The 26,437-nt window shown below is 40.4% G+C and overlaps 1 protein-coding gene across 3 annotated transcripts in view; it reads right to left on the minus strand.

Annotated features, from left to right (window-relative positions):
- The window catches only part of ELAPOR2 (endosome-lysosome associated apoptosis and autophagy regulator family member 2), a 267,850-nt gene that overhangs the window by 153,425 nt on the left and 87,988 nt on the right, over nt 1-26,437 (minus strand). For all 3 annotated transcript variants that reach the window (XR_013829782.1, XR_013829783.1, XM_079931571.1), the window contains exon 2: nt 14,673-14,793. Coding sequence is in view for 1 of the 3 variants with exons in the window: in XM_079931571.1 (XP_079787697.1) it covers nt 14,673-14,793 (121 nt within the window). In the remaining 2 variants the exon portion in view is untranslated. The remainder of the gene's footprint in view (nt 1-14,672; nt 14,794-26,437) is intronic.

Below are 26,437 nucleotides of genomic sequence, written 5' to 3' on the forward strand. Positions count from 1 at the left end.
AAGACCTCTAAATTATCCAATGAAGAAAAACAAATCTCCCAGCAGAGAGCGACGCAGCGAAACTTCACATTTAGGTAAACTCCCTTTTAGAATACATTTGGAAATGTAACAAGAAATAAAACAAGCTAAGTTTTAAAAAACGAATTAAAGAAATAGAGCTAAAACCCACAGTCATCTACTTACTTATCCACAGAATAAATGTTTTTCTTCAGAAAAGCTTAAGATGCTGTACAATGCAAATCAACATCCCTAAATTAGCAGAACATCAGAAAATAAAGAAACGTTAGGCAAAAAGTATTGCATGCTGGCTATAAGGTCAAAACTATCTTGGGGTCAAGTTGTACCACTCCCTAAATCTGTGACCTTGAGTGAGATACGTCACCTCTCCGGGCCTCAGTTTCTATCTCAGAAAAAATAAGATAATAATCACAGTGCTGCCTGATAGAGCTATAACGAGAAACTAAAAAACAGTATAAAGTGGTTAGCACAGTGCCCTGCCTTTAATAAATGCTCACAACACGTGATTATGATCACTACAACGTACTAAGAAACAGTTATAGAAAAAAATTTATTTTACTTTTTATGGTTTATAGGTCTTCTAGAAAACTGATAAACAATACCATAAAACAAGAGCCCACATTACACTAAATCAAGGGTCAGCAAACTAGAGCTCACAGGCCAAATCCAGCCTGCTACCTGTTTTTGTAAATAAAGTTTTATTGAAACACAGTCATAACCGTTCATATACATATTGTCTATAGCTACTTTCACACCACAGTGGCAGAGGTGAATAGCTGTGAGAGACTGCACTGCCTGCCAAACCGAAAATATTTACTTTCTGATAAAACAAAGTTATCTTTGAAGACAGTTTAGTCTAGTGTCCAAAACTGAACTTTTAACTTAAATAGAAAGAAGTAACTTTTTATGATAAGTTGTTAAAAGGGACCCTAGACTCTAAAAAGGAGATGATTGTGTTTGTGTTATTTCAGAGAGTGCCCATTGCCCTTTAAAGTCATTAAGAATATCGCCAGCTCTTTCGGAGGTATTTCTCTAAGGTCAGAAGGAAAACTGAGAGATAACGTTAACAGTAAATGTATTGAGTACAACACAGCCAATTCTTTTTACTCACAGTAGTTATACAAAGTTATCGTGAAAACTAAACTGGCAAATAATGAACCATTGCTCCTGGGGAAAATACAGGCTTAGGCTCCTGTGATTCTCCAGTCACAATATCTTCATCAACAAGTCACAGTATCATCTTCATCAATATCTGGTTTTACGGGTTTTTCAGCCAGAAAACATCTTATTTAAAATATATTGTTGATTCATCAACATTAAACTTATGGCCAACGGCACTAATACTTATACTTGAACTAAGCTTATTTAACACGTGAATTTTCTCCAAAAGGCAAGGGACAGCCTTCTTGCACTTAGGATCACTAGCCAGCACTTCAGCACTATTTTAAACAGTAAGATCACCAATAAAAAGCATAAGAATGCAAAAAACATGGCATTAAATAGACTGTGCAAATGACACTGTTGGCAGTATGCGAGATGAAATAAGGAGGCAGCCTGTCACCGTCTTCAACCTCAGCTGGGACCACATGGTCGGGTGACTCATTTTTACTGCTCTGTACATGTCTGCAAATGGCAGTGAAAGTATTACATGGACTGATCTGAGAGTTACAAATAAATTTTTTAAGGTAGGTAAATTTGCAAATATGGAATCCATGAATAATCAGGATTGATGTGTTTTAATAGATCTGTGAAGGAGGAAGATACTATGCCCATTCGCCAGAAGCAGAAATTGACACACAGTACATTTAAATAACCCTATCAGAAAATTATCCAATTAACAAGTGGCAAAGATGATATTCAAATTTAGCTCTCTGATTCCAAAACTCATATGCCAAGAAAATTCAATTCCAGCAATTATTATAATCAATGCAAAAAGGGCAAGTAATGTCAAATTAATTCATTATTATATTTCACATCTTTCTTCATTTGCTGTCTTGAAATGTGCATTATGAAGCAATAACAATTCCCTACCCCCAGGTATCTTATGAAATTTTTAATATATTATAGCTGAAACACACACATTTATGAAATATTTTAGCAAGTTACTAACTTCCATATGCCTCAATGTCCACACCTATAAAAGGAAAATAACAGTAATATCTATCTCCAAAAGTTTTGGGAGTAAATGAGATATTCCATATAAAACATTTAGCAGTGTGCCTGACATAAAGCGTAATAATTGTTAGCTGCAATTATTAATAATATAATTCAGGAGTCTGGGACAATCAGAATTCTGCCCCTGGATTGATGATTTTACATCTCTTTAGAATAATTACATGGTCAAAGTTAGGTGAATAGCTATAGGGCCTTTAGTAATACAGAGGAGCTGAAGAGTCTACAGCTTTTTGTATTTTAATTATTGCTTCCTCCTCAATCTTTTTTTCCACCCTGGAAGCCAGCTCTAGAGGAAAGGAAAGGAAGAGCCACACGTTCTTATTAAACACAATTTACTCCATGAGATGATGTCAACACGGCCCTACCGACCTCTTCAGGCAGGCATCAACGAGGACCAGCTTTTCCTTTTCTTATACCTTCTGTCCTACCCACATCTACTTTCTACTTGGACTCTGCTTTCTTGGCCTTTGGTTTTTAGTTGAATTAGAAGGGGTTTTATAATATTAAGGACTATACTCTTCATTTGAATTCGCTTACAGTACAACATAAGACTTTTTAAAATTAAAATATAGTTGATTTACAACGTTTCGTTAGTGTCTGGTGTACAGCAAAGTGACTCAGTTATACGTATATACACATATTCTTTTTCATATTCTTTTCCATTATGGTTTATTATAGGACACTGAATATAGTTCCCTGTGCTATACAGTAGGACCTTGCTGGTAATCTATTTCATATATAGTAGTTTGTATCTGCTAATCCCCAACTCCTAATTTATTCCTCCCTCACCCCCTTTTGCCTTTGGTAACCATAAATTTGTTTTCTATGTCTGTGAGTCTGTTTCTGTTTTATAAATAAGTTCATTTGTGTCATATTTTAGATTCCATATGTAAGTGATATGATATGTATAGGATCTGTCTTTCTCTCTGACTTATTTCACTTAGTATGATAATCTCTAGGTCCATCCATGCAGCTGCAAATGGCATTATTTCATTCTTTTTTATGGCTGAGTAATATTCCATTGTATACTTGGACCACATCTTCTTTCTCCATTCATCTGTCCATGTACATTTAGGTGGCTCCCATGTCTTGGCTACTGTAAGCAGTGCTGCAGTGAACATTGGGGTGCATGTATCTTTTTGAATTATAGTTTTCTCCAGATATATGCCCAGAACTGGGACTGCTGGATCATATGGCAACTCTATTTTCAGTTTTTTAAGGAACCTCCATACTGTTCTCCATATTGGCTGTACCAATTTACATTGCCACCAACAGTGTAGGAGGCTTCTCTTTTCCCCACACCCTCTCTGGCATTTGTTATCTGTAGACTTTTTAATGATGGCCATTCTGACTGGTGGGAGGTGATACCTCATTGCAGTTCTGATTTGCATTTCTCTAACAATTAGCCATGTTGAACATCTTTTCATGTGCCTAGTGGCCACCTGTATGTCTTCTTTGGAGAAATGTCTATTTAGATCTTCCACCCATTTTTTGTTTGGGTTATTTGTTTTTTTGTTATTGAGATGTATGAACTATTTGCATATTTTGGAAATTAAACTCTTGTCAGTCACATCATCTGCAAATATTTTCTCCCAGTCCATAGGCTGTCTTTTCCTTTTGTTTATAGTTTCCTTTGCTGTGCAAAAGCTTATACGTTTGATTAGGTCCCATTTGTTTATTTTTACGTTTATTTCTATTGCTTTGGGAGACTGACCTAAGAAAACAATGCTACAATTTATGTCAGAGAATGTTTTGCCTATGTTCTCTTCTAGGAGAACTATATATGCTCTACTATACATAATATATATACTACAGAGTATATATACTATATACTACTATAAAGATAGAAATATGCAGGTGTGGGAAAAAACATTTATATCCATCTGTCCCCAATCAGCAAATGGCTGGGCAACTTATTTAACCCTCCTTGCCTCCATGCATTCACATTCCAAGGATGACACGGCTTTCCGCTCCTGCCTCACAGGACTGCTTGTGGTCCTATGAGAGACTGAAAACCACTCTGAGAATAAAATATGACATGAAAATTTAAAGCTTTGCTGTCATCATGCAACCACCCCGTACAATGTACCAAACAATAATCTATGAATTGAATCATTTATATGCTGATTATCATCTATGATTTATGCCTAACAATAAAGAACATCTATTTTTAATCTTTTCATCACAAGGACCACTTAGTTTTGCTTTTCTTCCTTCAGATACCTCACGCAATGGAAGATGATGGTTATCAATTACCTTTATTCATAATTCATCCATTTTTGCTACTTTAATTCAAAGTTACTACTAAAATTACTTTTCTAAACAGTAAACAGCAATAAGAAGCAGTAATAAAATTTTCAGTTTACTTGTTCAATGAGATGTTGATGGTACAGGGAGCCTATGCACTCTCATTACAGGTAAGTATATGGGAATCACACTATATTATGTCACTCAACAGATATTTCTTATCTAGTAGTTAGTAGGCAAACCAGGCACCAAGGGTATTTTGGTGAATAAGATGGAAATAGTCCCTACTCTCATGGAGCATCTAGTCTAGTCTAGTCTAGACTTATCTTCCTCAAAATAGACTGAATTTACATTTCACTAAGATAAATTCACTGTAAAACTATCGTTATCTGTTAACCCAAGTTAATAGCTAAATAAAAAATAGTTACATATATTTATGGGGAAATGATTAATTAAATCAATTCCAGAATTAAGATGAGCCAATACGTCTATTTTCTTCAATTGTCTCATTTCACTTACATAAGATAAATAAAACAAGGTTAAAGCTGCAGGCATTGTCATTACTGACTATACAAGAAGAACACTTTTCCAACTATTACTAATATTAAGGAAAGTACAAACGGAAAATAATGCACAGATTGTGGGTCTCGAAAATGATAAATTTTACCTTCATCAATCATTTAGCCAATCAATTATCATTATCAGATTATTAAAGCTTCAACTGCCCGCCAGGTTTATAATTCTTCCCACAGGAAACAAAAAGGAAGTAAGAAATGGCATCTAAAAAGAAGGTGAACATCAGCTTCAATCTAGCGACTCTCAGCTGCTCTTCCCCCCTCAGTACCAGTGACAAGGAGAATGCTCAGACATTTTCTTTTCTAAGTTCTTATTTGCGAAATTCTTAAAGAAGAAAAATAATTTCTCTCATTTTACAAAAATGAAAGTGAGACAGGAAGACTCCAAAACAGTACATTAAAAGAGGCTATTTCTTGGGCTTCCCTGGTGGCGCAGTGGTTGAGAGTCCGCCTGCCGATGCAGGGGACACGGATTCGTGCCCTGGTCCGGGAAGATCCCACATGCCACGGAGCAGCTGGGCCCGTGGGCCATGGCCGCTGAGCCTGTGCATCCGAAGCCTGTGCTCCACAACGGGAGAGACCACAGCAGTGAGAGGCCCGTATACCACACACACACACACACACACACAAAAAGGCCATTTCTTATGATCCAGCAATCCCACTCCTGGAAATATACCCAGACAAAACTATTCAAAAAGATACATACACCCTTATGTTCATTGCAGCACTGTTCACAATAGGCAAAACATGGAAACAACCTAAATGTCCATCGACAGATGAACGGATAAAGAAGATGTGGTACATATATAAAATGGAATACTACTCAGCCATATAAAAGAACAAAATAATGCCATTTGCAGCAACATGGATGCAACTAGAGATGATCATACTAAGTGAAGTAAGTCAGAGAGAGAAAGCCAAATACCATGTGATATCATTTATATGTGGAATCTAAAATAAGGCACAAATGAACCAATCTACAAAACGGAAACAGACTCATGGAGAACAGACTTGTGGTTGCCAAGGTGGGTGGGGGGAAGGGAGAGCGATGGACTGGGAGTTTGGGGTTGGTAGATGCAAACTATTACATTTAGAATGGATAAACAACAAGGGCCTAATGTAGAGCACGGGGAACTATATTCAGTATCCTGTGGTAAACCATAATGGAGAAGAATATTTTAAAAATTCACACATATTATACACATATTATACACATATTATATACACGTGTAACTGAGCCGCTTTGCTGTGGAGCAGAGATTGGCACGACGCTGTACATCAGCTCTACTTCAATAAAACTTTTTTAAAAAGAAAAACAGGCCATTTCCTGCTGATGTTCTTAGTCACTGAAGGCAATTTTCCCCTTGGCTGAAGGGAATCTTTCTTCTGTTTCATTGAGATTTTATTTGTCGTAAGTGTGTTTTTCTTGTCAAAATCCACAAGGCAGCAATGCAGGCTGATTGTGAGTCCATCACCTGTCTGCCATGTTCACGATAAGGTTGGAGGAGAGTAACAGAAGGTAACACTTTGCAAATTCTAACAGCAGCAGACACTGCAGTGTTCCTATGAGGAGTATATATTCATGATCACTGAGGAGCTATATTGGTCTACTCCACTCTAATTCACAGGTGATGGAATATGAGGCATGACGTGATCGTAGAATGAATAAATTATGATATGTAATAACACTTAAACCTATCAGGATGACCAAAAGGGACTTTCGAGATCACCTGGTACAAACCCTCCCAATATGGATGCCAAGTTTCCTCATCTGTGTGACCTAGGGCATCTTAGTTCAAGTTTTCTACAGTCACCACAGGCAGACTCACTATCTATGAGTCTCATGACTCTTATGACTCTCTACCTAGTAAACAGACTCCCTGCAGTACCATGGAGCCAAAAGATTTTATTATAGCTAAGCTAAGAAAAATCCACTGTTTGTATCTGAAGTAAAGAAGAATAGAATTCAAAAAACATACCTCTGCCCCAGAAGTCAAAAGACGTGAGTTCTAGTTCCAGCAGGGCTGCCTGGCCACACGGGGAGTGAACACACGAGCTGCTGTGCAAAGTCTGAAGTGGCACAGTTAAATGATCAGAACCGAATTCTTTAAGCCTGATGCTACCAATAACCACCTTTAACTTTCCATTAAGACTTGGAGATGAAGATGGGGGCCACAGAGATGTTTGTAAGTTCAGATTTGGGAAATTCTTTGACAGAGAAGGGAGAAAAAATAATTTTCACCTCTCATTTTACAAAAATGAAAGGGAGACAGGAGACATACAAAGCAGTACATTAATACAAACCACTCTGGCCAGTGTTCTCTAATTCACTATTCTCTGAAAAGAATATTCAGTCAGAGGACTGCCTCTCCATCTGTGAAAATGAATTCTCACGTCTAACATTCTTTCCAGAGAATGGGTCCTCACAGAACCCTAACAGCTAGGATGGTAGGACAGTCACTGCGCTTTGCAGAGAAGACAGATCAGCCAGAATACCTGCCCTCCCTCCTGCCCACCCCCCAAAAAACATCACCAACTCCTGGTGTTACGTAGAAAACTGATCCATGTAACACCACAGCTATAATCCCCATTAAATTAGTGGAGCCTAGATTAAAACTTCCCATCTGTTTTTACAAGCAAAAGCTAACTAAGGTAGATTCCATCTTTAAAAAAAAAACCCACAAGTGTGTTTTATTGTGGCTTCTTGACTTCGGTGTTTGATGGGGAAGAAGACAAATTCCAGTTCTTCGAGCACAGGAGGACACAAGGTTTATGGGAAAAAAAAATCTAACAGCGAAGGTCAGGGGAGGGAAAATGTTGAGAGTACTTGATGAGGTCACCAAAGGGGGCAGAGCAATGCATCTGTGAAATCAGTTTTCTCAACTTCCAATTATGACCCAACACTTTGATTCTTATCTTCCTGAACTTTTCCTCTTCCTTAGAAAGTGTCGGTCACCCTGTACCTCCTGATAGTTTCTCTGCCCTTGATTTTGCCGGTTTGAGGGCTGAGTTCTCTCATCTCCTCATAAAACACTTTTTTCAAAGAAGTTCCCTCGACCATAGCTCCCATCAAACACAACTGATGGAAAGCCTGCTTCTGATCTGTTATCGTAACAATCTCGTGCGTTGCTGCCTTTCACCCACCACTCGCGTGTTGCTGAGTGGATTTAACTCCAACCCTCTTCCCGCCTGGAATCTGATGCACCAACATCCCAAACTAAGCCTATTGAGGACAAAATGTTTCTGTCCTTTCATACGTAGAATAAAGTTTTACTAATCTGATTAGATCTCCGTGTCTCACCTGTGGAAATGAAACACCAAAGGCAGTCTCTAATGTGATGGCACCAGGGTTATTCAATCAACAAACATCCCAGTGTTCGAAGCTGCCTTAGGATCCAGGAGAGGATGACAGCTCCTCTCCTCTTGGGAAGAATGAAACAGGACTCTATTCTAAATTAAGAATTTCTGTAGTTGAAAAAATACCGATATTTTTCTAATACATGTCAGATAATGAACGCATACTATATGTATGTTTTCTAGACATGTCTACAGTTTTCTAGACACAGAAAAAGAAAAACTAAACGCTAAGCAACTCATTGTATTTGAGGATATAACTACAAATGTGCCTTACATTCAGAACGTTATTCCCTTACCTTTCATAAAAATACACAATTAAGAATAAAATCTACAAGCAGGTCAGTAATCAATTAAAATAAACCCCCAAGCAATATATCGGAGCCTTTAGATGCCATCTTTTAAAAACTCCACTTACCTATAGGAGATTTGCATCATATTTCTATCAAGAGGTAAATGTAAGGTGACCACAATGCCTCAAGAAGGGGCCTAACAACTTGCTCAACGAACACTGTAGTCCTGTCCAAAGAGGCGCGACACCATAGGGGTTAAGAACACGGACCCAGGAGGCAGACTGCTCGGTTTCAAATCCCAGTTCTGCCTTTGACCTACCTGTGGGAGGTATCCCAGTGCTTCCTTCACAAGGTCGTTGGGATGACTGGGTTTGACTGAACACCTGTAAAGCATTTACAGCTGTGCCTGACATAAGCAAGTAAAGATTGGCTATTATACATTTTATTGTTATTTTCACTAAGTTATATTATTATATAATTATGACTCCAGGCACTATAGATTATATTTATCATTCCACTTAAGGCCCTCAAACACCTGCAAATAGCCGTCTCCAGGGTAAAGTCCTTGGTGTAACACACCGAGCCTATGGGATTTGTCAGAATCTCTGTCCCTGCTCACATTCTCCGAGTGCCATCCACACAGACCTCCCATAGCCCCCAGGAAAACCCAGTGCTGCCTCTAAGCTGCACCTCTGCCCGCGTTTCCTCTGCCTCAAATGCCACTCTGCTTCATCGAGTGCGTGAACACCTTCCTTCAGGGTTCGCCTCAGAGATCCTCAGAAAATTAACACGTAACGGCCCGTAAAGTATGGCATTTAATCCCTGTCTCAACTCGCAGTCTGGGCGCAGTTCTTCACATCCACCTGCCAGGGGTCAGATAACTTTCCAAGGTGATTCAGTCTGCATTTCAAACTCACACCTGCTTCACTGTGAGGTCCTCTTGACTCCTCCCTCCCCGGCAAGATCACCTTAGGTATTTGTATCTATCTTGCACTTTGCCCCGATACTCGAAATAATTTATTACCCACGGGCTCCGTTACTAGAATAAAAAGTCCTCGAAAAAACAGGAATCTCTTGTTCATTTATTTTTGGATCCCTATCATCAAGAATTTAGGAAATACGGGCTTCCCCGGTGGCGCAGTAGTTGAGAGTCTGCCTGCCGATGCAGGGGACACGGGTTCGTGCCCCGGTCCGGGAAGATCCCACATGCCGCGGAGCGGCTGGGCCCGTGAGCCATGGCCGCTGAGCCTGCGCGTCCGGAGCCTGTGCTCCGCAACGGGAGAGGCCATGACAGTGAGAGGCCCGCATACCGCAAAAAAAAAAAAAAAAAAAAAAAAAAGAATTTAGGAAATACTCAACAAATGTTTAGTGAACGAATTAAAACTCAATAAATACCTGTGGACTAAATATTTTGCTCAAAACATACAAGTCTGTTGCAGATCTGGGGTTTCATCTGAGGTGTATATCATACCTGACCACAAACTGTGGGAGGCCTGGGACTGGACACCCATGCGGTAATGCTCCCACTGAGACTTACGGAGCAAAGAAATTGTATGAAATTAGTTAAATCATAGCACAAATAACAACGTATAAAAATTGACTAAATTAGCCTGCCATGTGTATTTAAATCTGTGTTCCTCCAAAAACGTTATATGCAGAAATTAGCAAAAGGGTGCAACTACACATCGGATAAAAGAGTTCTATAATCAAACATACTTGGGAAACTCTGGGTAAAACAGAATGCAGTTAACACACAGTAAATAGTCTAGACATAATTACCATGTTTCTCAGAGGCTTTATTATGAACATGTGGACTGCATCCCTCCATCAAGGGGATTCAGCATTCACCATTTTTTTAAAGTATTGGTATTTCACGACAAAAAACCTCAACACGCTTTTTTTGTTTACATGCAATACTTCTTGGGATGAGTATTCCACGGAACAGACTTCCAGCATGATACGCAATCACCATTCAATATCAACGTACTCGATTTGCCCAGATGCACTGGCTGCCCTAACAATAACAACACTACACAACTGAAACAGACTAGGCATTGAATCTTGCGGAAGAGCCTACATTTCAAAGAGCTATGATCCCCCCAAAACTGGATTTTTAAACATCCCACCCAGGAAGCTAAAGCCAACTCTCTTTCCATGAGAATCCTTCCTCTCTTTCAACTCCAAACTAGAATCAAAAGACGTTGACTCAAACTGTCACCTCTGCTTACTCCTTAAGGCCCATGAAATGTAGGTTATGACAAGAGATCAGAGAGACACAATGGAAAAAGGAAAACAATTGCAGTCAAGGGTTTTCCTTCTAATCTGTATACAGCATTTCTTAATCTAAGAACCAAATATTAGTTTATATAAATACTAAAGTACAAGATTAAACAATGCCCACAATACTATAACTTGATGCTAACATACCACGTGGGATTACAAATATCTTAAATAGTCATCCCCAGTTAGAAAATGATGTGTTCAGGTTGCAGTCATGGGCCGAGAAATACGGGAAGGAGTAAGCGATAGAAGATACACACTCCCCAAAGGAAGAGATAACTTATGTTTATTTCCCTTCGGTGCTCTAGACTTCTCTGAAAATATGTAAGGCAATAGGTAAAGGAATTCTCTCCTCACTCCTAGTAGCCAGGCTTTTATTTCTAAGGTTTGGTTGGAAACAAGAAGTCCCTTTTCCCCTGTGTGGTTGGTGACAGAAGAGACAAGAGAGAGAAGAAGGAGAGAGAGAAGGTACCCCATCCAGGCAACCATTCCAAAATGAATATTGTTTTTGACAATCTAAGAAAGTCAAGAGGACACCCAGAGAGTCAAGGGAAGATTTTTTAAACTCTCATGCAAGAGGGAAGTGACGCAGCAGTGGAGAAGGGATGGAGTCAGAACAGGGGTTATATCCCCTCATTCTGGGAGGAGGCAATGAGTGCTGTGTGTTCAGGAATGACATGCTACCTGCAAGCTGTGCCTGAGTGATGCCCACGGACACGAGACTCAGCACCAGGGCTTGGAAGAAGCACCAAAGTTCCCTGGAGCTAAGCCTGGAGCCAAGCCTGGAGCCAGCAGAGAGAAGGAGCGAGATGAAGTCATTTCAGTGGCCCACGGCAGCACTGCCTAAGACACTGAGGTTTCCAGAGCAGGGGGACAGCAGGACAATGAGACGCTGTGTCAGTTAATAACCAGAGGTCTCTCCATCCCACTTCCTGAGGGCAGCAAGCCTCAAGCTCACATACAGTCCAGGGATCCGCCACAGCAAAAACTGATACCTGACTTCCCACTAACTTCACTTAGAGCCTTGTAGCCAGATTTTACAAGATTTTTAAAGAAATAAAGATATAATATAGCTTGCCCATCAATTCTATTTAAAAAAATGCACAGGTGCTACATAAACATTCTCATAATCCCTTTCCTAAGGAAAGGCCTCCTCTACTGCTTCTTTCTGAGGAAGGGGGAGAGATCTAGCTAATTACATTTTGAAGACTCTACAGGAACTTCCACCGAGGACACATTCTGGGTTTTGCTTCACTGAGAGACACTAGGATCTGGGGAAATTACGCCTCACACAACCATCGCCCTAAATATTTTTCACTTACTTGAAGCTGCCGCGTTCCGCGTTTTTCTTTTCTTTTATGTGGCCCAACTGCTGGGCCACACCATCCCCACCCCAACGGGGTCCTGGAAGCTCCTCCAGGCTGTCATCTTCAAGTGGTAATCTAACTCAGTGGGTAAGAGACAGGCTCTGGAATCAAACATGTCTGTACTTGAACCCCAGATCTGCCATGTCCTGGCTATATGACCCGACCTGCAGTAACTTATTTCACCACTTTAAGTCTGAGTTTTCTCATCAGTAAAGTGGAAATACTAAGACTAGCTATCTGAGATGGTTGTTGTGAGGATACAACAGAAAATGATGCAAAGCTCCAAGCACGATGTTTAGCATGTAATCTGTATATGAGAAATGGTAGCTATTACTAGCAGTAGAAAATCTAAGCCACTGAAGGAATAGTCACTTATTATCATAACTGCCTTCAGCAGTGAGTTTCAAAATAACTTGCCTCTACCATACAAAAAAAAGTCACAATCAGAGGCCAGACTAATAACTCCCAGAGCTGATATAAGTATACGGCACAAAAGTACGTGTAAGTTCAGATTTCAGACAAACTACCAAGACAAAAAATGCCCCAGCCATCACATAAGTAGTATCATTTCCGGGTATCATTTTTAAAGTAAGTACTGTCATCATTTAAAGTGACAAACAACTAATAGTGAGTTTACTAGACCAAGTTCTTAGAGCAGTTCAAGCTGGCATGTCAAATTCATAACATTATCTGTGGAAGATCATAGTAAATAATGAGCAAAAACATCCCTGGCAACATTCAAATAGAAATAATTTGTATTGAAGCATCAGTTCTGAAACAGATTTTTAAACCCTTGGCCGATAAATTTAATCACTAGTGTCCTGGTAAGTGTTGAACAACCGGCTCTCAAGAGGCACCTGATTTGTAGTGTTTGCCAATTCCCATGGTGTAAATACTCCACCATGGCCCATTTCAAAGGCACAATGAGTTCTCAAAAGCCAGTGCCAGCCAACAGCAGCACACCACTTAGATACAGGGTAGTATTCAAAATGGTTACACACTCCACCTCAATAGGGCTGTTTACAAGGAACCAAGGAATAAGCCCACAAGTAAAAGGTAAATATAGATAAATGATATACGGATTTTCTAGGAGGATGACAGAAGCAATTTTGCAATGAGCTAATTCCACAGGCAATACTCAGGCTGCTTCCCTTTTAACTGCAATCCTCCCTCACTGAGAGCTGGTCCTCTTTCTGCACAGGTGGTCACATATACCCCAGCCTTGGATCATCTTCATATCCACTGACCCCACTATCCTCTTAAGATTCTTGCTAGACCCAAGTCTTTCTCTGGTTACCTGGGTTCTTAGGTTCTCTCTGTATTCATTTAATATCATTCACCAAGAAATGATTGCTTTCTTCCTTGATTTTCCTCCTAAGACTTGCCGTCTTCCCGTCTCTCTTATCAGTAAACCCACACCTATGCGAAAACCCCTCCAGCCGGTAACAGAGATACAGTTTCTCTATGAAGAGGAAGGAATTAGCTTCCCGTTTAATTAATTTGCTTATCTGCTCTTTCATTTGGGAACAAAAGAACTCAGCTTTTAGGAATAACATTTGGAAGGCTGTAGGAAAACCAAAATAATCTCTCTGTCTTATTCCAGCTTTGAACTCTAGGACACCCCAAGATGACTTCACTGCAGGAACCTGTGACTCACCAAATTCAAGGATTTTAAAAAGTAGACTTTATAAATGAAAATAAATTTCATGACATATTTCTGTTAATTCAAAATGTTGCACTTCAAACTTGCTTAATTGCTAAAAGACAAGCTGTTGAATGTGACAGTCATCAATTCTCTACTCTCTGTACGTTACACTATAAAGTCAAATTATAATATTTCTATGGCAAGAAAAAGAAAAAAAAGAAATCCATTGCCGGATGAAAGCGTGTGTATGTGTGCTGGTGATGAAAGCACAGCAATGTGACTATACTTAATGCCACTGAACTGTACACTTAAAAACGATTAAGATGCTACATTTTATGTAACGTGTTTAACAATATTACACGTACCAAACGTTACTATGTGTATCAAAAATGTTTGAAAAGTCTCTTAAAATGTAAAGAAGAAAAGAAATCTATTAAATAGAAATTCTGCCACTCTGCCCTTTAGAATTTCAAGTAAGACAGTAAACCAGATTTTTTTAAACAAATAAATAAAAATAACACCCTTTAATATTGCCTGTGTCCCGTTACAGACCAGACGTAAGGGCGCTGAGTGTTGAGAAAGGATGCTTTTGCTCTGCTAGATCAATGTTCTTTTTCTCAAAGGTCTTTTATATATGCACTACAAGGAACTTCTCGGGCTCGTATGAGGGGCTTATGGTTTAATCAGGAAAACAAGTGGTCAAAAAGTCAAAACGTACTGCATTCTTTGCCTCTCACTGGGTCAGGCAGGCCAGAGCAGTCCACTGCAGAATTCGGAATGGCAACTCTCCATCTGGAGCCACTGCTATCACATTCTGTATATTCAAAGTGGTAATCTTCCTGCAAATAATCACAAACACAAGCCTTTGTTAGAGCCAATTTTAATGGGACAACTGCGCTTTCTCAATCATCCCCAAACCTGCCTGGAAGCCTGGCTGCAAACTGTTCTCTCTGCTTGATCCTTATTCTTCCCCCACTCCATCCACACCAAGCAGTACTTTGATCAAAAATGTATCATGCCAGGCACTGAGTAGGCGCTGAGGATCTGACAAGGGCCACGACAGTCAGGCGCTCACGGGGTGACCAGCGAACTGTACTCTCACCCACCCCAAAAGGCAACAGCACACAGTCCCTATTTTTTGCAGGCTTCTTAAGCTCTAAATAATTGATAGATATGAATACAAAAGCAAAATAACCCTAGGAAATTGAAGGCTGTCACTGTCCCAAATTTTTCAAAGAAAGAAATAGGAGAACTGTTCCCATTGACCTAATTTCTCACTCTGTTTAAAATTTAACAGAAAGTAGAATGATTAATCATCCAAATACTAACTAAAAGACTACCAGTTTTTAAAGCAGCTCTCCCAGGCTCAATCTCCCCCACCACAGCAAGCTGCCTTCAATCACAGACTGTAACGCAGACCATTTACTACAATCGCCAAATAAGACCAACGCACTTGTCTCTGGCCTCTATCTTCACTTGACCTCCCCTGCTCAGAGCACATTACACCCGTGAGATGCTTGAGCTGAGAGGAACGAGGACAAAATGTCATTAGACGTTTCAAGAATGAGAGAAGTTATAAATCTACTCCAAAATATTTCAGTTCAGTATCTTAGAAGTTGCTAGTCTGCTTAATCTACTCTGTTTGCCTCCTTTACTGTATCAATGACAGGAGTGAATGGAAATATTGCCACATAAGCATCAGGAAACCAGGTGGGGAAGTTTGTGTGTATATATATGTGTGTGTGTATGTGATGTGTGTGTGTGTGTGTACATGGAAAGAATACCAGTTAAAAGGCTGGTTCTGGGGCTTCCCTGGTGGCGCAGTGGTTGAGAGTCCGCCTGCCGATGCAGGGGACACGGGTTCATGCCCCGGTCCGGGAAGATCCCACATGCCGCGGAGCGGCTGTGCCCGTGAGCCATGGCCGCTGAGCCTGCGCGTCCGGAGCCTGTTGCTCCGCAACGGGAGAGGCCACAACAGTGAGAGGCCCGCGTACCGAAGGAAAAAAAAAAAAAAAAAAAAGGTTGGTTCTGGAATCAGGTCTGAGTTTGAACTGACATCTCATTCCTCCACATACAATCAATGTGCTATACTGGACAAGCCACTTCGCCTCTCAAAGCAACCATGTTTTTCATTGGTAAAATTACAATAATAGTATTTCCTATCTTGTATGGCTCTTGTGGCAGTTAACTGAGATAATGTCTGTAAAATGTTAGGCATGTTAAGCTACACTGGGTTAGCACTTATTAGTGGTAGAATGATTATCCTTCTTAAGGGCAATGTGGGTACAGAGGATGATATAGAGGAAGGAGCTAGCGGTAACAGGATAAGGCGCAAACAACCTGAGTCTCTGTTTCCCCTGCTTCAACTTCTGCACACACTCATGATAAATGAGAAGGGACTGAGCGTTAGAGAAGGTGTAATTACCGGGCTGGAAGCAAAGGCCTTATGCTGCATTAGGACTCTCCCCAGAATTAAGATTCAGTGTATACTTCAGGCAATCATCTCTGAAGAGTATTTTGTCCTGTCAAATTTTTTTTTTTTACAAAGTTTGGTAACAGACGATTTAAGATTAAGTTATTTGACAAGAGTCTAGATTTCAAATATGTTTTACTGCCAACTGAGGGCAAACCTACGTATGTAAAAAAAAAAAAATCAATAAAATCTGCCAAATGGGAAAGGCTTTCCAGAGGGAAAGATGGGAGGAAGGAGGGGGAAAAGGGAGGAAGGGAAGTAAGAAAAGAGGAGAGGGAGGGAGGGAGGAAAACATAACAAAGGTCACTAAATTTGACAACATACAAATGTTAAACACTGTACACCAAAAGTCATCATAAGCAAAAGTAAAAGGTAAACAACAAAACAAACTGGCGAAGAAACACACAGCAAAGGTTAACTAACTTAAGAATGCTGGGTTTCCGAGTTCTGGAAGTGAAGGGTGGTGATGGCTGTACAACAATATGAATGTACTCAGTGCCACTGAACGGGACACTTAAAATGATTAAGATGCTAAATTTGATGTTGCGTATATTTCACCACAATTTTAAAAATTAAAAATGTGAAATAAAAAGAATACTGGGTTTCTAAAGATCGGTAAGGAGGAGGACAAATAACTGTTGGAAGAATGGTCAAAGAACACAAGCGATTCATTAAAGAACAATATAAATGGCCAAGAAGAATATAAAAAAAAGTTGAACCTTGCCAAAGAAATACAAATAATGATTTTCATCAAGTTGCCACAACATTTAAAATATATATTTTTTAAAACTCCCTGAGGTAACAGTGCAGTAAAATGAGCACTTGTGTGCTTCCAATGAGAGGATAAAGTGGGCAGGCTTTCTGGAGAGAAACAGTCAATATGTACCCAGATCCTGAACTTGTTCAAAAACTGGAACCCCAAATTCGACTTCTAGCATCTAATCTAAGGGAGAAAAATGTTTCATGGGTTCAGTGATTTATGGCCCAAATTGCTCATGATGACTTTGCTATAGGTTGAGGGAGCATAATTAATAGTTGAGCATTATTTTCCACATGTATTTATATCATTAAATACTCATAATAATTCATGTGGATTAGGAAAAACAGGTAATATGATTCCCATTGTTCAAATGATACTCAGAATGGATAAGCGATTTACTCAGAGATACCCAGGTAGTAAGCAGCATAGCTGAGAGCAGAAGTCAAGCCTTTTGTTTACTGACCGGTGTCTTCAGTTTATACAACACCATTGTGCTTAAAGTAGGTTACTGTTTTAAAAGAGAAGGAGTGCTCAAAGTTTTGAATATAAAATCCTGACGGTTACAGAAGTCTAACAGTAAATCATAAGGATGTTTCACGTTCAAACAGAATACGAGAGTGCACAGGTAAGCGGAAACCATTTGATTCCCCTCTTTCTGTATTAGTTTTCTATGGATGCTGCAACGAATTACCACACACGTAGCCACTTAAGACAACAGAACTTCATCCTTTCACCGTGCTGGAGGCAAAAAGTTCAAAATCTTTATCACTGGGCCAAAATCAAGACGTCAACCAAGCTGCGCTCCCTCCAGGAGCTCTGGGGAGAATCCACTCCATGCCTCTTCCAGTTTCTGGTGGCTGCTGCCGTTCTCTGCCTCTGTGGTCACACTGCCTTCTTTCTCCTCCCCCCTTGTGACTGTATTTAGGACCCATCCAGAAAACCCCCCACCTCAAGATTCTTCTTCACATCTTCAAAGCCTTTTTTTGGTCATACTCACGGGTTCCAGGGATTACGACACAGGTATCTTTTGCGGGGGGTGGGGGGTGGGGGGTGGGATAGTATTTGGCCTACCACGATCTCCTAGTGCAGAAGAGCCTAGGCCAGGCATGCAGTTGCATGATGGTTTTCTTGTTCCTCTTGTTCCCAGTTATCTGCATTAAGAAGACTTTCCTGGGCTTCCCTGGTGGCGCAGTGGTTGAGAGACCGCCTGCCGATGCAGGGGACACGGGTTCGTGTCCCGGTCCGGGAAGATCCCACATGCCGCAGGAGCGGCTGGGCCCGTGAGCCATGGCTGCTGAGCCTGCGCGTCCGGAGCCTGTGCTCTGCAACTGGAGAGGCCACAGCAGTGAGAGGCCCGCGTAGCGCAAAAAAAAAAAAAAAGAAGACTTCCCTATTTCCATATCCCACTGAGATCCTGGTCCCCGTATGTAAAATTCAGGTGATTTGTTATCATCCTTGCAAAATAATGATGCTGAGAATTCTGGCATGAATTTCAAATGAAGAAAGGCCTCTGAATAAAATAGGTAAGCTCAAGAAAACTCTCCGCCACCACTGCCTCTGTGTTGTTCAGGTTGCCAGTTATGAGATGACAACAGCAGTAAGTACATGGAAAAAGAATGTTGTGTTCTCTGGCTGCAGTGGTAGATGTCATATGCCAATTAATTTTCCTATGGTTCTTTATTCTACCTGCCTCCTCCAGAATACGCTTGAAATCTAAAGAGCCAGAGCTATTAAGTTACAAAATTCTTAGGACCCCAGCAGGAAGCTATAATGTGTTTATTTATAATTTAAAAACACTGAAATGCAAACGTACTTCATGCAGAGGGCATCACTTGGGTCAGGAATTTAGACTGTAGCCCCTGCCAGACGGGTTTTATTTTTTTAATTATTTAATAGGCTATTTCATCTGGGCCAGTAACCATTTTTTTTCATCTATTTCTGAAGTCAACCCTTAAACCCATAGCAGAGATTTAAGAAATAGTGTGACGCAGTAAAATCACTAAAGATACAATATATGCCCCTAAAATGTTCTGAATGGTATTCAAGGTACTGAATAAAGAGAACTATAGCACATACACTTTCATATTTATAGATAACACCCCATAACTCTGGCCACAGACCCAAGAAAACATTGAGCTAAACTGATCCCTTGGAAATGGGAATTTTCTGGATGTCAAAGAGCAATTAAAAAGAAAAGGTAAAAAGTTTCTAACACAAATATAACATTAATACATGTCAAAGATTTTATTGAAGTCATTAACTAACAAGTCAATCTGGAAGTTAGCCATCAGTTCAAAGGAGAATTCAAAGAATACACATAAACAGGCAATCAGGAAAGTGAAATGAATTAACTAAGAGATGCAGAACTGGGAAATATCCTGACGGCAACAATCAATTGCATTCCAAAGTATAAAATCCATTTTCATTTCTATGGACAAGAATCATTTGTATGACTATCAATTTCCTACAGCTCACAGTGTTGTAAAATAGTTCAAAGATAGAGAAAGATGCAGGCCCCTACAAAAACTGATCATTCAGCAAGGTGCTCTAAACAGGACAGCCAGTCATCTTTTCTGCCTATTTCAACGTGTTTCACCATTTTTCCTGACAAGAGGGGAGATTCCTGACAATTTTTCCAACACTACAGGGCTCCTGACATTTTATCACCAAACCTAATGATGTGAGTCAGAGCACACTCTAAACAACAGAACATCCGCTGACAAGCCACAGTCTCCAAATTATAAACCGGAGGAAGGGCTTGGCCTGACCCGACTCAGGAGATGTCAGTTATTTAGACATGTCTACAAATCACAAAACACTGGGGAAGGAAAACACTGCCCCAAATAACAAAATGATGGGATTCCCTGAAAACCTTCCATTGTAAACATGTGGGAACCAAGGAAAGAAAGAGCCAAAAAGAAATACACCTGATCAGTGTGGATGAAAACTTGTGGCTCAGGTCATACAGATGAAGTAAGTCAGAAAGAGAAAGACAAATACCGTATGCTAACACAAATAGATGGAATTTAAGAAAAAAAAATGTCATGAAGAACCTAGGGGTAAGACAGGAATAAAGACACAGACCTACTAGGGAATGGACTTGAGGATATGCGGAGGGGGAAGGGTAAGCTGTGACAGAGCAAGAGAGAGGCATAGACATATATACACTACCAAACATAGAGTAGGTGGCTGGTGGGAGGCAGCCGCATAGCACAGGGAGATCAGCTCTGTCATTTGTGACCGCCTGGAGGGGTGGGATGGGGAGGGTGGGAGGGAGGGAGACGCAAGAGGGAAAAGATATGGGAACATATGTATAACTGATTCACTTTGTTATAAAGCAGAAACTAACACACCATTGTAAAGCAATTATACTCCAATAAAGATGTAAAAAAAAAAAAAATTGTGGCTCACTATCTGCAAGAACAGAGTCACCAGCCACTGCCTTCGCTGACCTTCAAGACACCTTGAAAGGCGCGCAGGGTGGAGATCAGGAACGAGGCTTTCTGTGCTCTGGCAAAAAACTGGCAGAAGAGGCCTTCAGATAGTTAGACATTTTCAGAAGAAGATTTTATGGGCCCAATTTCTTCCATCTTCTCTTATCTGGAAAAGCACTAAAATCAGTAACGGAGATATCCTCTCCTCGGGACCGGCAGCAACCTTCTGCCAAAATGTGTGCCTGACTGGACGCTGCCCCTTCATCAAAATCACATACACATTGCCCTCTCCTCTTACCTCTTTGGAGCAGTTCCTCAGAGCTCTCTGAGAGGCTGTCTCCCAGGCTATAGTCCTCATTTTGCCTCAAACAAAACTTAAGTCACAACTCTCACGCTCTGGTTCTTTCTTTCCAGTAGACATCAGCAAACACTTAAGGGAAGATTACCCTCAATATAAATCATGATCATACACACACACACACACACACACACACTCACTCACTCACTCACTCACAACTCAAGTATAGCCACAAACTCTCAAACTGTGTTATCTTTCACCTAAACAGAAAATGTCGGGATATACCCAGATAAATATTAGATGCCCACAGGACCCCCTACAAGAGACTTTCTCCTTGACCCATCTTTAGTCAGGCTCCTCTGAACTCTCTTCCCAATGAAGCCTTGACCTCTAGGCTTGTGTGTTCATCTCTGCGTCACCCAGTTTTATCAAGAATCCTGTCACCTCAGTTTAGCTAGAATCCCCCCTCACCCCTGATGTTTCCTCTTAGTAATTTTCATCCACCGACCCTCACCCTGCTCCCTGACTATAAATCCCCACTTGTTCATGCTATATTTGAAATTGAGCCCAGTTCAATTTCAATTTTTATGGCTGAGTAATATTCCCCTACTGCAATAGTTCCTGAATAAAATCTGTTTTTACCATTTTAACTACCGACCAGCTCTGGTTTTCTCTGACACCCCCTAACACAAAAGTCATTTTATTAAAAGCCTCACAGTGCTCAAGGAAAACCTGGGGTATCATCTCCCAATTATGATGACAGTTGCTATAGTTTAACTACACATAGATTAGACAATGTTTCAAATAAATCTCACATATAAAAATAATATGCATATATGTATATATATGTCTTGACATTATCTCGACAATACACATATACTTTACATATTGACATTAACATATATCATCTGTCATGATTTACACCTGTATCAATATATATCATTTTTATATATTAACATTAATATATATCATTCTTTACTTCATGACACTTAGTTATTAAATAAGTACTATGGCTTAAATGCTATGGGACAGATTTAAAATAAATCTAGCATATAGTCCCTGAACTCAATAAGCTTATGATTTTGTTGGAGCAGACAGGACAGACACGGACACACACACACCCTACATAATTTTATAAGAAAGCATCAAGACTGCGGAACCAAAGTGGAACGGTGGCATCACAAGACAGTGTGCACGTAAAAACTATCTGGTGAAACTTAGCCACAAAAATCCCTCAACTCTACCGTGAAGTAAAATGTGTACCACTTCTCAGTAAACTCATCACAGCCAATTTTTCCTTAAGCCCTTATCAATCAGATACCCATTTCTTAGCAATCAAATGGCTTGCATTTTAGGGACCATTTTTCTAGAAAAACGGTAAAATGTGTATGATGTGATCTCATCATATCATGATTTCAGAGTCAGAGGAAATTTCTGTAATCTCGAACCACCTGAAAAGGCTTTGAGGCGAACGCCCTGAAAAACAGGTGGGGTTTATAACTGCTCTAGTGCATACCAGCTCCCTCATTACTAGCTAGTTTAATAGGGTGTGATAAACGGTGAGGCCAAGCCTGAAGATAGTATGCCTGAAGATATGCAGTGAAATACATTAGCCTAAGATGGAAGGATAGATAGGTGAGTGAACTAATGAAAGAACAAACAAACCAACAAAGCTGCCTGGTCTTCAGTAGGATGAGATGTGTTCACATCAGTGACCCTTCACGAGAAAATCAGTTCCCTGATGCTCCCTGCCTATCCTCTGCAGTCAATTAAGAGTTGACCACAGTTAATTATAATGATCCAATAGATGAGCACAAATTCGAGGTTACAGAGTCAAAAGCAGTAGAGGTAGAAGAAGAAGAAATAGTGCTGATACCTAAGAGAACATACACAGAGGAAAGGGACCAAAAAAAGCAAACAGAATTCATTTTTCTTCATATAAGGCTCCTTCTCTTTGAGTATTTTTATGTGAAATGTTGACAAGAGCATTTGTCAACACTGTATTTGATGAGACTGCAACTCCTCTGGGAGCAATGCCCTCAAATTTAAGTGCTCAGCACAGTGTGTGGCACCCTTATTTGAGAGAGCGAGACAGCAGGAAGGAAGAAGGGAGAACGTGAAACTGTAGTGCTCGGCACAAATATTCCAACTCCTATTCCAATGGATAAGGGCACACATCCTACTACGTGGGAAGGTCAGAAACAGGAGAATACTCAGTGCAGATACACATGAGACATAATAAAAACTTTCTTAGACTACATTATCAAGTACATGAGCACACAGCAGTGTGCAGAAACATTTATATTCTAATTTTTCTTTTATAAATGGAACATGAAGTTAGTTACCATGGGAACCTAAGGCTAAGTAAAGCAATATGTATCACATCTATTTATGACACATTCTCTTCTCTGCATTTGCAGACACGATTGCTTTTAAGAAATTATTTTGAAAACATTCATGTTTCAAACCTGAGTTCTATGTCTGTCTCTGTAAACAAGGCCTTATAAGTACTCAATTCATTTTGTCCTGTGATACACATTCCTGGCACATGTTCCCCATGCCACTGTGTAGATGCTGGGGATACCACAGGAAATCAAGCAGCCAAGTCCCTGCTCTCGTGGGGCTTACGTTTTCGGAGGAATAGAAGTGCCCAGGTCGATGGACATTTAGGTTTCTTCCACGTCCTGGCTATTGTAAATAAATAGTGCTGCAGTGAACACTGGTGTACATGTATCTTTTCGAATTACGGTTTTCTCCGGATATAAGCCCAGCAGTGGGATTCCTGGAGCATATGGTAGTTTTATTTTTAGTTTTTTTAAGGACATGGAAGCAATCTAAATGTCCATCGATGGAGGAATGGATAAAGAAGATGTGGTACATATATACAATGGAATATTACTCAGCCATAAAAAAAGAACAAAATAATGCCACTTGCAGCAACATGGATGGACCTAGAGATTGTCATACTGAGTGAAGTCATACAGAGGAAGACAAATATCATATGATATTGCTTATACGTGGAATCTAAAAGGTGGTACAAATGAACCTATTTACAAAACAGAAATAGAGTCACAGATATAGAAAACAAACTTATGATTACCAAGAGGGAAAGAGGGGGAGGGATAAACTGGGAGATTGGGATTGACATGTACACACTACTATACATAAAATACATAACTAATAAGAACCTACTGTATAGCACAGGAACTCGACTCAATACTCTGGAATGACCTACATGAGACCAGAATCTAAAAAAGAGTTAAACATATATCCACGCTGAAACCCCAGCTCAGCACCACTGTCCTTCCAACTGAATCACCTCCCCCAAACTAGCAGCCACCTCCCTGCTCCCCCAAAGGTGCCCTCGGCGGATGTTACACCTCACATGAGGACCCTTACCCCTCTCATTTCAGCTAATTTTCACATCTGCTTACCCTAGAAATGAGATTTGCTGGAACATAACCTTTATCTACAATATCATTATCGTTACTAATAAAAACACTAACAACATTTGCAGACCCCTGTAAGCTTTCCAAAATAATTTTCATAACATTATCCTACTTGAATTGGTCCAAAGCATAGTCCTACATAGCAGGCAAGTATCCTACCTCCATCCTCATGGCCACTGCCCTATTTCAATCACCATCTTCTGCGGCCTGAATGACTACCAACAACCTAACTGGCATCCTGCTTCTGCTCCTGTGCACATCCACAACACTGCAGCCAGTTCTCATTATGTCATCTCTGCTCAAAACCCTGCAACAGCTTCAAATTAGCCTAAGGACAAAGTCCATGAAAGGCCTTTCTTCATTCATTTTCTCTCTGCTTCCCCAAGTTTCATTTCTCAACCTTCTGCATGTATGAAACATTGAAACAATGGAATCAAATACGCTATATTCTTCCTTCCCTCCAGGTCCTAGACATGACTTATGCTCAGCCTGGAAGGCTCTCTCTGCCCAGATCCTGTCACAGCATAAAGAAATCTCTGTAATCACAAAGCACCGTGGAGCAGGTTCTCCTTCAAGCCCACGACTAAGCTTTGCAGGACTAAGGGCAACAGTATACACTGAGGTGGTGCCCCTTCATGTTCTATACTCACCCCACACCTTGAACAGCCTCCTCACGTATAAGCAGTGACCCCAGCCAGCACATCCAAGCTCTGTCAGTGCCCCTCGCACAACAACACAGTCTACAGTCAGGAGGATGGACCTCAGAAAAGTCTTTAAACGCCCTGGAAGCGGACCTGGGCCTTTTAAGCATCTAATTCCAAAGTCATGTAGGCCAGAGTATGGTATAAAAGGGCGGGGGAAGAAGGAAACACGACATCTAGGTGGGCACATCTCCCTGGCACATAGATTACCAGGCAGGAGGAGGGACACAGCCAGAGGAAGACAAGAGGGGGGCCCTCTGCCCCAGAGACCAAGGTGGGGGGCCCTCCTGCCTAGTCTGAAGGTGGTCCTGATTTCTCTTATATAACTAGATCCAAAGGTAAGACCAGCAGGAAAGGTATCTACCACTGTAAGACAGAATTTTCAGGGAGGGAAGGAAAATCGGTCTACTTCTTGAAGAGTTCTTGGGTAGAGGTAATTTTTTTCTTTTTTCCTCTTTCACTTTTTTTTTTTTTTTTTTGGTCTCACCCAAATAAAACTGTAAAATGGTATATAAAAGTCCAATATTCCAAAAGGGAAAAAAAAACAAATCCTGGAAATTGATTTTTATGTCTAATAACATATGGTTGTGAGCTTATCTGTATATAATATAAAAATCCAAATTTTTTCTAATCAGGCTGAAACTGAAAAGGTTGCTTTTTGCTTCTGCAAAATGTGAGCAACTACTTACTATTTAACAAGCACCAGGAGAAACTGGTTCTAAAGTTTCAGAAAGGGCTTCCCTGGTGGCACAGTGGTTGAGAGTCCGCCTGCTGATGAAGGAGACGCGGGTTCGAGCCCCGGTCCGGGAAGATCCCACACGCCGCAGAGCGGCTGGGCCTGTGAGCCATGGCCGCTGAGCCTGCGCGTCCGGAGCCTGTGCTCCGCAGCGGGAGAGGTCACAACGGTGAGAGGCCCGCGAACCGCAAAAAAAAAAAAAAGTTTCAGAAATGTATTAAACATAACCCATGACACATCAATTCCACTTCCACTTCTGGGCACATAACCCAAGGAAACCATAATAGGTTGCATCATAGCATTATTTAAAATAGCAAAAACTTGAAAACACTCTAAATGTGCACCATATAAGGGACTGGTTAATTATTGTGCACTCATGACGGGATTTTATATAGTCCATTCTAAAATGATAATGCCACTGCCATATTTAATGACAACATTATAACATATTTAAGTATAATATAAAGGTTATATAAGACAGTATGTCTGAACTTATGGGTGGGGCTATGTACAATAATAACACATGGAAAAATGAGTGTAGGTATGTATACCAAAAGATTGACAGCAGTGAACTGAGTGTAGAACATAGTGATTTTTTTTGAATTGAAGTATAGTTGATTTACAATGTTGTG

This window comes from Stenella coeruleoalba, assembly GCF_951394435.1.
Source record: "Stenella coeruleoalba genome assembly, chromosome: 9".
Lineage (NCBI taxonomy): Eukaryota > Metazoa > Chordata > Mammalia > Artiodactyla > Delphinidae > Stenella > Stenella coeruleoalba.